Source organism: Microplitis demolitor, chromosome 4 (assembly GCF_026212275.2).
Source record: "Microplitis demolitor isolate Queensland-Clemson2020A chromosome 4, iyMicDemo2.1a, whole genome shotgun sequence".
NCBI classification, from domain to species: Eukaryota; Metazoa; Arthropoda; class Insecta; order Hymenoptera; family Braconidae; genus Microplitis; species Microplitis demolitor.
In genome coordinates, this window is record NC_068548.1 from 4789124 (window position 1) to 4802837 (window position 13714).

The following is a 13714-nucleotide window of genomic DNA, read 5'->3' on the forward strand; positions in this document are numbered from 1 at the left end:
AAAAACGTTTTCCATTAATTTATTTATTGGATTAGTAACACATATTTTACTGATATTATATCCACCATCTCTAGCAATAGCACGTCGATTAAATGAACCATCATCAAAATTAATTTCATTGATAAAACATTTATAATTATAAAAATGACTTTGAACAATTAAGTTAAGAATATCATTCCATTTATCTCCAACAGCATAATTATGATGTCCATCTTTCCATTCAATGCCATTTTGACGCTCGCAGTTTTTGCGAATATCAAAAACACAATCGTCAAATGAATCATCCCAACCTGCTAATAATATTTTTCCACGATGCTGTCCAATAGTGTCCTCTAGCTGCCATTGTGTGACGATGCGTTGCCCACCGAAGACATGGCGGATGTAAAAGTCGATAGTATTACAATTTATTCTGGTTACAATAGTTGCAGGAAGATAAACTTGACGTATCAATACAATTATAAATTCACCGGGATTATCATCAAGAAATTTATCAGCTTCTAGTAGCATATCATGAAATCCAACTTTAGTCTTAGAACTGTAACTATAAGATTCAATGAAATATGATCGTAAACGCACACTAATATCAAAAACACGAATTCCATATTTTAATTGCTGGGCAAAATTCAAATCTTGGGTTCGATGTTCCATTTTAGCAGCACTGTAGGACAGCGATGAATGAGTACCAATGAGGGCAAGTTCACTTAATTTTTTAGTATCTGGCAATCTTACTAAATATTTCATACGCTCTATATATGGTTTGTATGTAAATTTTTGACACCGACCGCTGCTGCTGCACATTTCTACTAAATTATTAGAGATTTTCAAGTAAAATATAAATAAAATGCCTACTAACCACTTTGGTTGCATGTTCGATGACTTTATTGACTGTGTGAACTTAAAGAATTAAAAAAAAATTCAGAACTGATATTTTTTGACCGGATGTTTAATAAAAAAACTATCTCTTCTTGTCAAATAGACTCAATAATAAAGTAATTTTGTAATATATTTGTCATTCTAGTTATCATTTCTACAAGTGGCCTAATAATCAGAGGATGTAATTAAAGTTTATTTTAGAAATTTATTTTAAATGTGCTTTGAAAAAAAATAAAGAGTACAACCGTCATAGAAGATAATTATATTTTTTTATTTTTTTTTATGCTCATGAAAAATGAATCATACATGGTCATGCATGAATGCTCCATGCATGGCCATGTATGGCTATACATAGCTTGATACGACCATATATGACTTGATATGACTATGTATAGAAATTTTAACTAAATTAAAAAAAAATTTTTTTTTTAATTATTTTGGCAACGCAGAGATTATCAGATATGCAAATAATTGAATTCCTAATCGGAATGAAAATTTTTAATTCAGTGAAAAAACGCTAGACTTATCAATGACCGCACCCGCATTAGTAGGATTCGAACCCGAGACCTTCCGTACGAGAAACCTTTTTTTTTTTTTAAATTATTCATTTATTCATATAGTTTTTACATACATATATAGATTTGCTTAAACATATATACTTTACTTTAGCTTTGACATATATTGTAGTTCCTTCTAAAGAGCAGATCCACCTACAGATATGGAGTTAGTTGTATTAAATTAATTATTTTCTTTTAATTTGTACATTTGTGATCATGTATTCGTATGCGATTTTTCAAGAACATTATAATATTTTATAGGAAAATAAGTATAAAAAACCTATCTATGAAAATTGAAAGAAGTTATCATACAAGGCACTTATCAATCTTGTCTGTTTGTTAATATATACTTATAATTAATTTAATAGTAATGGTAATGCCTATTATTTTATAGCATAAAATATTCTTAGTGTTTGATAAGGCAATTTATATTTTATTTCGAACGGCAAATTATAAGATCTAATGCTAGTTATATTTTTAGTTAAGTTATTGAAATTAAGTTGAGTTTCATAAAATGTATAACATAATTTATCTATTGTACGAGAGACCGACGCTTTAACGACTAGGCTATACGACCGACAGTGACAACAAAGTTTAGCTGTGCTACGTAAGGTTCAAAGAATATAATCACTTTCGAAAAAGCAAAATATAATCATCAATATGCTGTTAGTCATATAAAAAATAATTCCTATTTTTTTAACACTACAACATCCTGTTTATAAGTAATTGTATAATAGTTAGCTAAATTCTTATATATATACCCGTGAAAAATTAATCATACATGGTCAAATATGGCCATACATGGGAATACAGTCGAGTCTCGTTATGAACCCGCATAAAGGGGTGTAGGGAAATATAATTCTAAGAATTTGTGTACCCCCACTCTGTCAGCGCAGGCGACAGTCGTGAGTTGAACTTCCCCTACTTTTTAAGCGTGTGAGTGTGTACGTGATTGTTTCCAGTATCTCGTTATGAGTCCGTTTGACTTGAGTGTTATGTTTCTTATATGTAAATAGGACTAATATGATAAATAAACTCTTAATTTCTTTTCATGAATATACGGTCTCATATCGAGACTCTAAAATTAATTTTTTTTTCACGTTGTGGAGGGGGAAGGTCTTCCGTAGAAATCCTGGTTCACGGACTCATAACGAGCGGACTCATAACGAGACTCGACTGTACCAACTTTTTTAATACAGTCATGCATGGCCATATATGAACCATACAAGGTCATGTATGGCCATACATGGTTTTGTATGATTGTATTAAAAAAGTTTATATGCCTACGGATGATCATATACGGCCATACATCGCCATGTATGATTCGTTTTTCACAGGATGAGCGTTCGAGACACCTGTGAAAAATGAATCATACATGGCTATGCATGGCCGTATATGGCTCATATATGGCCATACAAACTTTTATAATACAGTCATGCATGGCCATGTATGACCAAAACTGGCTCTAAAGTGGTCCAAAACTCGACCCTACCCTATTCGTGTGACTCATTTCTAAAATAATTAAAGCATTGATTTCTGACAGTAATTTTTATTTTAAACAATAAACTTACAGTAAATACTTTTTACTACATAAATTCGGATTTAGGTGCATCTTCATTCCTACTGAATACGCCACGATGAATTAAGAAAGTTGCTGTCATTTATTTTGTCTATCAATTCTTGGGTTACAAACTCAGCCATCACAATAATCAAAGCATGGTGTGGATTTATAAATTCTGCTGTCATCAGATCATTCATTGGACGAATACAAAAATCTTCATTAGAAACACCGTCTTTAGCAAGGTCCCGACGATTGTTTCGACCATCCTCAAAACTCAAATTATTAATAAAGCATTTAATATGTCTGTTATAATAACTCATTTTCATAAAATTTAGAATATTCCACCATTTTTGATTGGCAGAAGATAAGTCATCATAACTATAAAATTTTGATTTTTCTTGAAATTTACACCACTTACGAATATTTAAAACGCAATTAAAAAATGAATCATCCAAACTTGCTAATAATATTTTTCCACGATGTTGTCCAATAGTATCATCAAGCCGCCATTTAGTGACGATACGACGTCCACCCAAAAAGTTACGTATGTACATGTTAATAATGTCACATTTTTTCTTTGTGACATCAAATGCCGGACGTTTAATTTGATGTATAAACAAAATTATAAATTCGCCTGGATTTTCATCAAGGAAATCATCAACTTCTATCAGGAATTCATCAAATCCAATATTAGTCGGAGCATTATAACTGTAAGTTTTAATGAAATTCGACTGTAGACGCACATCAGTATGAAAAACACGAATCCCATATTTCAATTGCTGTGCAAGATTCAAATCTTGGCTTTGAAATTCTAGTATCTCCATACTGTAAGATAGCGATGAATGGGTACCCATAAGTGTAAGTTCACTTAACTTTTTATCATCTGGCAATCTTACTAAATATTTAATACGTTCTATGTATGGTTTGTATGTATATGTTTCACACTGACTGTAACACATTTCTACTAAATTATTAGAGACTTTTAAGTAAAATGTAAATAAAATTACTATCAACCATTTCGGTTTCATGTTAGATCACTTTATTTGACTGTTTGAATTTATCGAACTAAAAGAATAAAAACTGATATTTTTTAACTAGGCGTCTATTAAAGGAGGCTATTTCATTTTTACACTAAAGTAACTCATTAAGACAGTTAATTATAACTAATCTAATTTATCCAATTACTTTTTTTTATCTCATTACTCTTATCATTGAATAGTGATAGTAATAGAAATTAAAATAAAAATTTTTAATTTTCATTTGGTTTTAAAGTATTATTATATAAGAATCGGATGGACAGAAATGTTCATATTGAAGTTCATACCCTTGATTTTCTTCTATTAGACCCTTTTCATGTCAATTTTAACTTTAATTTTTCGAAAGTGGTCTGCCTAGTGTATGTGTTAGTGGGTAGTAAATTGTATACGTCAAAAATAATTTTTTGATAGTATGTATGGTTTACAATGCTCAAGTTTTTTTGTGATTAATGATAATGATTAATACCATTGTATTGTCCAAGGCTTAAATTTAGTACTTATAGCAAACCCAGAGATTCTCATTAAAATGAGAGTGCTATAAATTATTAACATTATTGATTTTGATAAAATTAAATCTAACATTAAGTGAGCAGCTCTGAATTCACTATACTAATACTGCATACTGCACGGGTCAGTATGTAATGAAGTAAGGGCTGCTATCTGCAAGTTACTTTTTTTTTTTGAGTACCCATATAACAATCTTGTTCGAGGTTTGAGCAAGCCTGGTCTCAAGTTCGATAGGCGTTAGTGTCTTTCCCTACCTAGGTGTCTTGCTGCAGATACTTGCGGCTAGATTTCAATAGCAAGTCTAGTGCAAGCCTTAGACAAGAAATTCGTGCGATTATAACTCAGTTCTGGAGGAAGACTTTACTTTAAAATAGTTGCGCGTGGCTTGCTCAAGATTTGCTCAAGGCTTAAAATAGACCTTGAGTCTTGGGCAGATCTTGAGCAAGCCATGTGTAAGTACCTGCCGTAAGTTACTGGTGCAAGAAATGCGCCAGAAACTTTTAAACTGCACCGTATTTAAGATATCTTCAATATTCTTGTGTACAATGCCTTGAGAAAGTCATGCACAAGTCTTGATGAAGATTTCTTGCTACATGATCTTGCGTAAGACCCATACGTAGAAAAAGACACTAGTGACCAGGGGTTTTGCTCAAGGCACTGGCACTGGAATCTTGCTCAAGCATGTGTTACTTAGGTATCCTTAGCAATTCTAACCTAAAGGGTCTTACGCAAATCTCTTAGCCGTACTACAACAGATGTGTAAGATATCTTACGGAAATATCTTACCTTAGACTTGCTTAAGACTTAAGATACAGATTTACATTAAACTTCCTTAAGAATGCTACTTTAGAGTAAGTATGGGTTAGTAATTCAGTAGCTTGAATAAATTAATACATTACATCTATTCTCTACATTAATATTTATTTTTAAAAATAAGTTTAAATCAAACTAATAATTGATATTTTTAAATACATGGGTTTTAATTCCGACGAGTTGTAATTGACATCAGTGACGCCATGATTGATTGAAAAAATTTTGATTATTAATCTTGTCGATCAATTCTTGTGTTACAAAGTCAGCTAAAACGATACTCAAAACATTATAAGTCTTATAAAAATAAGTCGCCATTAAATGATTTAGTGGACTGGCGCATACATTATTACAGTAATAACCACCGTCTTTAGCAATAACACGCCGACTATTGATGCCATTATAAAAACTTATATCGTTGATGTAACAGCGATAACTATTAGAATGGCTGTGATTGATCATGGGAATAATAACCATCCATTTATCATCGGTATTATAAATATTATTTTTAGTTATCGTATTATAGTCATTTTGAATCTTACAGTTGTTACGAATATCAAAAGTACATCCTCTAAATGAACCATCAAAACCTGCTAATAATATTTTCCCACGATATTGTCCAATAGTGTCCTCAAGCCGCCATTTTGTGACAATACGGCGTCCACCGATGATAAAGTCGGCATAAAAACTAATAATATCACAATTACTTTTTGACACATCAAATGCCGGAGGATAAACTTGACGTATTAATATAATTATAAATTCACTTGGATTATCATCAAGAAACTCATCAATTTCAAATAGTACTTGATCAAATCGAATTTTATATTCAGCATTATTACTGCAAATTTTAAATAAATTTATTTGTGGATGCACACCTATATCCAAAACACGAATTCCATATTTCAATTGCTGTGCAAGATTCAAATCTTGGGTTTGAAATTCTATTTCAGCAGCACTGTAGGACAGCGATGAATGAGTACCAATGAGGGCAAGTTCATCTAACTTCGTATAATCTGGCAATCTTGCTAAATATTTAATACGCTGCACATATGGTTTATATACATAAGTTTTACACTGACTTTGACACATTTCTACAAAACTATTAGAAATTTCCAAGTAAAATATAAATAAAATGCCTGTTAACCATTTCGGTTTCATATTAGGTGACTCTATTGAAGTGCGTATTTAGAGAATCAAAAGAATATGAACTGATATTTTTTAACTGGGCATCTATAAAAAAACACTATTTTGGTCTATTATCAAAGTGAGTCAATAACAAAGCAATTAGAGTAGTTTAATGGCCCATGTTTTTAATTTCATTTTTCGGATCATTCAACAGTGACAAGAAAATGCAATAGCAATAAAGATATTATATTTATAAATATCCTGATAGCACTAGTTGCTCGTCCAAAAGTTGGTATTCATTAGTTTCCGACCAACTTGACGATAAATTGTCGACACAACTTTAACTTTCCCAACTTTTGGCTACAAATTACCGCCAACTTTCTGAGAAAATTGACGGCAACTTTTCGTCAACTTATGATTGCTAACTTTTGCAACCAACTTTTGCCACCAAAGAGCCCGACGTTTTCCATCATTGGAAAAAGTGAAAGTTGCTTTCTCTTTACAAAAAGGAACAAAACACTTACCCATATTTTGTATAATTTTTTAATTTCTCTGATATCAAATATATATGACAATAATCATGCGACACTTGTAGCTGCTCCAAAACACATATGTAACTGACAAATATATTGTATATTTATTATGGTCCGACATTTATATTATTTATCGAAAATATCATACAATCAATTGTAAATTTGAAAATTTCTTGGGTTTTTTTTTTTAAATGACTCTAGAACAAATTTTTTGTCTTTTTAAATTTGACATTTAAAAATGTGCGCTCTACCGAATTCGCGGTTATGCTGCTTTCAAGCGGAGTTTGGCAAAACAGAACCCCATTAGGGAAACTGCTAGATTTTATAGACCACTGCCATCTCTTGTACATTTTTAAAACTTATATATTTTCAATCGATAGTAAGAGCATCATTTGAAATTATTACAGAGAACATCGATTTTATTTTTACATAGAAATTATTCTCTAGACTCCAACTTATTATACAGCCGTCTATTTTTAAATGTTTAAACCTTTTCGCGCCACTACAAATATGCCCGCAGCGCTCTAAGCAATTTCTTATAAAAAATTTCCTAGTAACCTCAAAAAAAAAAAAATATCTAAATGTTTCTTACCCTGTCAGATAAATTATTTCGCAGCCAACTTCAAGCTTCATCTATCGCTCTCTCTAACCCCCACCTCGATTCCGTTACTCTACAAAAAAAAACCCCAGAAAAAACATTGAGAAAATGACAAAACAATAATAATGGAGGCTTGTAATACAGTCGAACGTGAGCTCGATAAAGTTTTATTAAAATTTACGGACATAAATGATCAAGCGAATGCTGTTCTACGCGATCTGATAAACGAAATCGAGACATTCAAGCGTGAATTAGATCAAGGTAAGTATTTTTTTTTTTAACATTTTATCAAACAAACAAAGAACGTACGTCATTAATTTACAAACCTATTCTACTCATTGTATTTATTATTATTATTATTACTAATTTTTTTGACCACAGCACCAGCTGACCAAGAACTTACACCAAAACAAATTGAATTATTGAAACAATCGGTGACAAAAGTACGCGATACTGTACACCGTTTGGCAACAGATCATCGCGAAGCACATAGCGCTGTTTCAAAAGTTGGTAAAGCAATTGATAGAAATTTCATAGCTGATTTTGCTAGTACTAGTCGTGAAGATGTATTCAATGGTGCTGAAAAAACCCAATTACTCAATCAAGTTATTTGTCAGCATTTTTATCGACAAGGAATGTTGGATATTGCTGAAGAATTAGCTTCTGTAAGTTTATTTTTTTTTCTTTACAGGTATGGTAAAAGACCCAGTACCTGATCAGAGAACTAGTACCCGATCACTCATATATTTGTATGTCTATATTTACTGAATTTTACTAAATATAGATGTACTAATACATGGAGTAATCGGGTACTAGGTCTTTTATCTGACATTAAGATCGGAACGTTTTTCGCGCAACAAATAAAAATTGAAAAGTCACAAATCTACTTGATGCCTGTTTAAAAAATCTCATAGAATCCAATAGATTCTCATAAATTCCCATAGAGATTTTATAAAAATGAATAAATTCTGTCAGTAGTACTACAGTTGTATAAGGTCTTATACATGCAAATATAAGAATCTGTCGAATTTTTAAGCCTACAGTTGAAAATTTTGTGTTCTTGTGTACAAAAATTCAACATGGAAAAAAATTTATTTGCGTCTTCTGATTTTTCTAACTAGCTAATGATGCGTGGTAAAAAGAATCTGAAAGCATCATTTTGTAGGAAATCGAATGTTCTACAATAAAAGTCTCTCATCAGTTTTTAATAAATTCATCTGTTCAAAAATTATTTGAGCGTAAAGTCAAATATATAGTAAATTTTGAGATCTTTTTACTTTTCCGGCAAAACTATCAGACTTATCACAAAATTTCACAGGATCTTTTTTGTAGACAATTTTATCCCTAACAAATTATCTCTGATAAAGTTTTTCAAAATTTCGCATTGTTTTCTAGTTATTTTCATTTTAATGTCAAGCTCTTAAAAAAAGTTGTGTTCTAGTCAATTCTAATATAAATTTTATCGATTTCTGATAAATTTCCAATCGTTTTGGGGATTAACTAAAGTTATTTAGGCTCAAATTTACCATAAATTTTTCTTCTAACACATAAACTATATTTTCCTCATGGAATTGATCTAAAACTATTGTTAATAAAATAAAATTTAATAGGAAACAGGAATAAAGACTGATGACAGCAAGAAAGAACCATTCACCGAATTGAATAAAATTCTCGACTGTCTGAAGCAGCGTAATCTCGAACCAGCATTAGAATGGGCTAAAAATCACCGGGAGGCGTTGCTGGCCCAAAATTCATCACTCGAATTCAAATTACATCGGTTGCAATTCATAAGACTAGTCCAGCAAGGACCAAGTAGTCAAGCAGAAGCTGTAATGTACGCGAGAAAAAATTTAACCCAATTTGTGTCGCGTCACGAGAAAGAAGTCCAGTCTTTGATGGGAACACTTTTATATTTACCCAACGGCATTCAATCGTCACCTTACAGTCATCTACTGGATCCAAATCTTTGGCTTGATATTCATGATGTTTTTACTAAAGAAGCTTGTACTCTACTGGGATTAAGTGTCGACAGTCCTCTGTCTGTTTGGTAAATTTATTTTAATAATAGTTTTATATATAATTAATATTACTAGTTACTTATAATTATTCATCTTATTGATTAATTGATTAATTAATTGATAGTGTGAATGCGGGATGTACTGCGCTGCCGGCATTATTAAATATAAAACAAGTAATGCAGCAAAGACAAGTTACCAACATATGGAATGGAAAAGATGAGCTGCCGGTAATTATATTATTATTATTTAATATTTTTTTTAATTTTAGGTCTTTCCAAAAATACTCAAGAAAAATTTTAAATATAAAAAATTATTAGAAGCTTTTAATTAAAATTTTTTTGTTTGACTGTTGGTAAGACTGGGGAACAAAAAAAATAGGATTTTTATTTTTTTTTTAAGTCTAATAGAGTCACAATTATTCGTAATTATTTTAAAAATTAGATATTTTGCTTGAAAAAAAAGTTATTAATTTTTTGCTCTTAAAATTATTAGAAAATCATTAGCTTATAAAATATGGACACTTTTTTTTTTAAGTTGAATGTTGTACAAAATTGACCTCACATTTTCATTGTATTTTCAGTAGTTAATGCTCTAAATTAAAAAAAAAAGAACAATCTTATGGAGAAAATCAATTTTGCTATTTAAGGAGGTTCGACCGACACTAGTGAGTCAAAGTAGTGTTTGAATTTTTTTGTTTGCTTAATTCTCCTAATAGTTATAAAAATTCATTATTTTAATTTGTAATAACATAATGAATTCATAAATTAATATTTATTAGTTATTTAATTATAAAAAGTAATGAAAGGACTTGGTTATTTTTGACTCATATGATTTAATGAAAAGATTTGGCAACACCGCGTTCTAACTTCTTACACATCGATATTCAAATTAAAGCGGGAAAAATTTATTTCTTATCTCGTCTCTCTTATTGATGTATTTCTATCTTTGTTTTTAAAATTTTATCATATTCTAAAAATATTCAGGTTATGGCATGTGGTTTTTTATTTCTTAAACTTGGGAGGTTAATAATGAAAAAAATCGAATGTCATATCGAGAGCTTGTCCGCCATAAGAGCCTGTGTACAAGAACTTTAAAAACCTCATTTTTAAACCTTTTTTTCTAAAAAACCTAGACAGTGGGTCATATTCAAATTTAGAGAATGCATAGATAAAGTACTTTTTTACATGTATGCTAAGCTTCAAATCTTAAAGTTGGAAAATTCTTTTTACATTAAATTCGGTCGAACCTCCTTAAATAAGTACAGTAAAAGTGGGAGACAGAATTGTTAATATTAGAGAGGGTAACACTATGAAAAGTCACATTATGGAGGTGTTCCTGTACATGGAAAATTACTCGAAAAAAAATTTTTAGTTACTAAGGAATCATTTGCTACAAAAATATAAAAAGTCGATTTTTTCAGTTGACTCGTTATTGCTTTAGGTCCAATTATTACTGTAAATATTATTAATAATAAATTACTAATTAATAAATTATTTTTATAGATTGAAATAGATTTGGGTAAACAAAGCCGCTATCATTCAGTATTCGCATGCCCAATATTAAGACAACAGAGTACTGAAAATAATCCTCCGATGAAATTGGTCTGTGGTCACGTAATATCACGTGACGCATTAAATAAATTAACAAATTCGAATAAGTATGTCGTTCATTATAGAGTTAATATAAAGTGCAATGATATCGAAATCACTTTTTAAAAATAGAAACCAATTTGTTTCTAGGCTCAAGTGCCCATACTGCCCAGTCGAACAAAATCCCGAGGATGCAAGGCTTATTTACTTCTAATTATATATTTCTGTGATATCCTTCAATTATCCTTTTTAATAAATCAATCTAATAAATAATTAGTTAATTAAACACATCACTCACTAACTGATTAATTTATTAATTGATTAACCATTTCAGTTAATAACATCCTCAGCAATTATTAGTTTCTCTGAAATAAATCAATGGTTATTTGATTGATTGATAATTAAATTATTCAATGATATTAAAAAAATTATATATAAAAATGTTAAATTTTTTTTTTTGTTTTATCAAAATAATAGATAATGAGTGAGTCAAGTTAATTAAAATTAGATCAAGAGAATTTTATAACTTATGTGTTGAAAAAATACAATTTTATAGAAAAATATGTGTATTAATAATTGAATGTAATAAATAAAATAAATGATAATTATATTATTTATGTGATGTTTGTTAATTATGTATTTAATTTTTAAAATATTTTAAATATTATAGGCTTCATTCTACAATATAAATTTAAGGGTTAAAAATGATAAATTTCATCATTTTTTTCAGTGCGAAATACATGGAAAAAATAGGTAGGTTACTCTTTTACACAACAGTGATCGTAAAGTATGTAGAAGCTGATCTTAGCATAATACTAGTTTTCGTTATAATAGAGGTGAGTCGTTTTTACATACGACTGAGTACTATTCACCACAGTAACCATTACTTTATTAGGCATCATGTCAAAAAAACTGGTTATCGTGTTCACAGTCACAGTTACTAGATAATACAGGTTCCTTTCAGCAGAAGGTGTTACTGTCTAAAATAGGTATAGGCGCTGTGTAAAGATGCGAAAGACTCCCTGAACAATGCGTTCCATTGTTGTTCAGCATAGTAACCATTGGTGCTGGGCAGGAACTGTTGTTTTCAGTTACATGCCTAACCATTGTTGACAAAATTAGTTCCCGCGAAACAGTAGACACGTTACTGAAAACAATGGTTCCTGCCCAGTACAGGAATGCTTTCTATGTTGAACAACAACGGAACGCATTGTTCAGGGAGTCTTTCGCATCTTTATGCGCACCTATAACTATTTTAGATAGTAACACATTTACTGCTGAAAAGAACCCGTACCCAGATAGCAAAATGACAACTTTATGAGTTCTGAATGAGTTCCTATTTATGATTTGGATGTCATCAGCATCTTAAAGAAGTTTTTAAGAAATTCTCGAGATGTCAAATGGGCCATATAGTAAACTCAGTAAGACATCTTTAAAAAGAGTTATTTTTTCTGACTTCGCAAATAAGACTTCACTATTAATTTGCAATGACGTCTTAAGGAGCTCCTAATTTTGACTTCATAAAGAAGTTTAAAAAAGAATACATCTAGACGTCACAAAACTGACGTCTTATTTGTGGAGTCTTCAAGAACTCTTAATTAAGAGTTCTTAAAAATGACACCTTTAAGAAGTCATAATGAGACTTCTTGAGGACGCCTTCAAAAAGACGTAAAGAAATCATTCCGACTTGAATGTCTGGGTATTATCTGGTAAGCGAACGATGGCTGTGAAGACGATAAGCAGTCGTAATTTTGATATAATGTGGAACATAATAATGGTTACTATGTTGAAGCGTACTCTGTCGTATGTAACAACGAGCCACTCATATTATAACGAAAACTAGTAATATGCTCAGATCAGTTTTTACATTCCTATCTATTTTTTCCGTAAACGGCGGAAAAATTTGTTCTTTATCTACTTCTGAACTTTTTTTTGGGTATATTTTAATACTAATAAGTCAATCATTGATTTATTCTTTGAATTGTCAAAAATTTAAAAAACATTAAAAAAAACGTTCATCGTCGTCTCACATTTTGAAGTTTAGAATAATCGACACTTTTTCAACAATTTTTTTTTTTCATAGATCATTCAACATCTATTTCTTCTAATTTTATAATGGCACTTGAAAATTTTTTAAATTTTTTAAAAATAACAAATTTTATTTTAATATTCTTTCAAACAACAAAATTTTCGCAATCATTCAATTATTTCTTTCTAATAAAAATTTTTTTCTAATTAATTAATTTAAGTAAATCTGCCTTCCATTAAGCAGCTAGCAATTTTTTTACAAAAAATTTCATAAGGATTTTAATTTAAAAAAAAAATCTGTGCATTATGTCAGTCATTAAATGAATCACTAAATTATTTAAAAAATTTATTATTATAATTATTTATTAATTTTATTGAGTTAATTAAATGTGTACACGCGACTAGAATTTTTTTCTTATTTGATTTATTACTCCTAATACTATCCTGACCCTTTTTGATTTAATTTTTTGTCTAT

General features: G+C 30.2%; 2 protein-coding genes across 3 annotated transcripts; one reads left to right on the plus strand and one right to left on the minus strand.

Annotated features, from left to right (window-relative positions):
• Positions 1-5540: 5540 nt before the first annotated feature.
• On the minus strand, positions 5541-6437 carry LOC103580964 (1-phosphatidylinositol phosphodiesterase-like). The gene has a single exon (XM_008562918.1). The coding sequence runs from the start codon at positions 6435-6437 to the stop codon at positions 5541-5543; it is 897 nt and encodes a 298-aa protein (XP_008561140.1).
• A 1205-nt stretch (positions 6438-7642) lies between these two features.
• On the plus strand, positions 7643-11762 carry LOC103580930 (E3 ubiquitin-protein ligase RMND5A). 2 transcript variants are annotated; one of them, XM_008562870.3, is made up of 6 exons: positions 7643-7865; positions 7986-8269; positions 9215-9651; positions 9747-9849; positions 11125-11279; positions 11362-11762. In XM_008562870.3, the coding sequence occupies exons 1-6, from the start codon at positions 7730-7732 to the stop codon at positions 11423-11425; spliced, it is 1179 nt and encodes a 392-aa protein (XP_008561092.1). In that variant the 5' UTR covers positions 7643-7729; the 3' UTR covers positions 11426-11762. The 2 variants fall into 2 exon arrangements, with proteins under 2 accessions (XP_008561092.1, XP_008561091.1); XM_008562869.2 differs by having other exon boundaries at positions 7644-7865; positions 11344-11759.
• Positions 11763-13714: the final 1952 nt, after the last annotated feature.

Coding starts and splice junctions, on each gene's coding strand:
- LOC103580964 (XM_008562918.1), bottom strand. CDS start 6,437: ATGTGTCAAAGTCAGTGTAAAACTTATGTATATAAACCATATGTGCAG.
- LOC103580930 (XM_008562869.2), top strand. CDS start 7,730: ATGGAGGCTTGTAATACAGTCGAACGTGAGCTCGATAAAGTTTTATTA. Junction 7,866..7,985: donor CAAGCGTGAATTAGATCAAG/GTAAGTATTTTT, acceptor TTTTGACCACAG/CACCAGCTGACCAAGAACTT. Junction 11,280..11,343: donor AAATTAACAAATTCGAATAA/GTATGTCGTTCA, acceptor TTTTAAAAATAG/AAACCAATTTGTTTCTAGGC.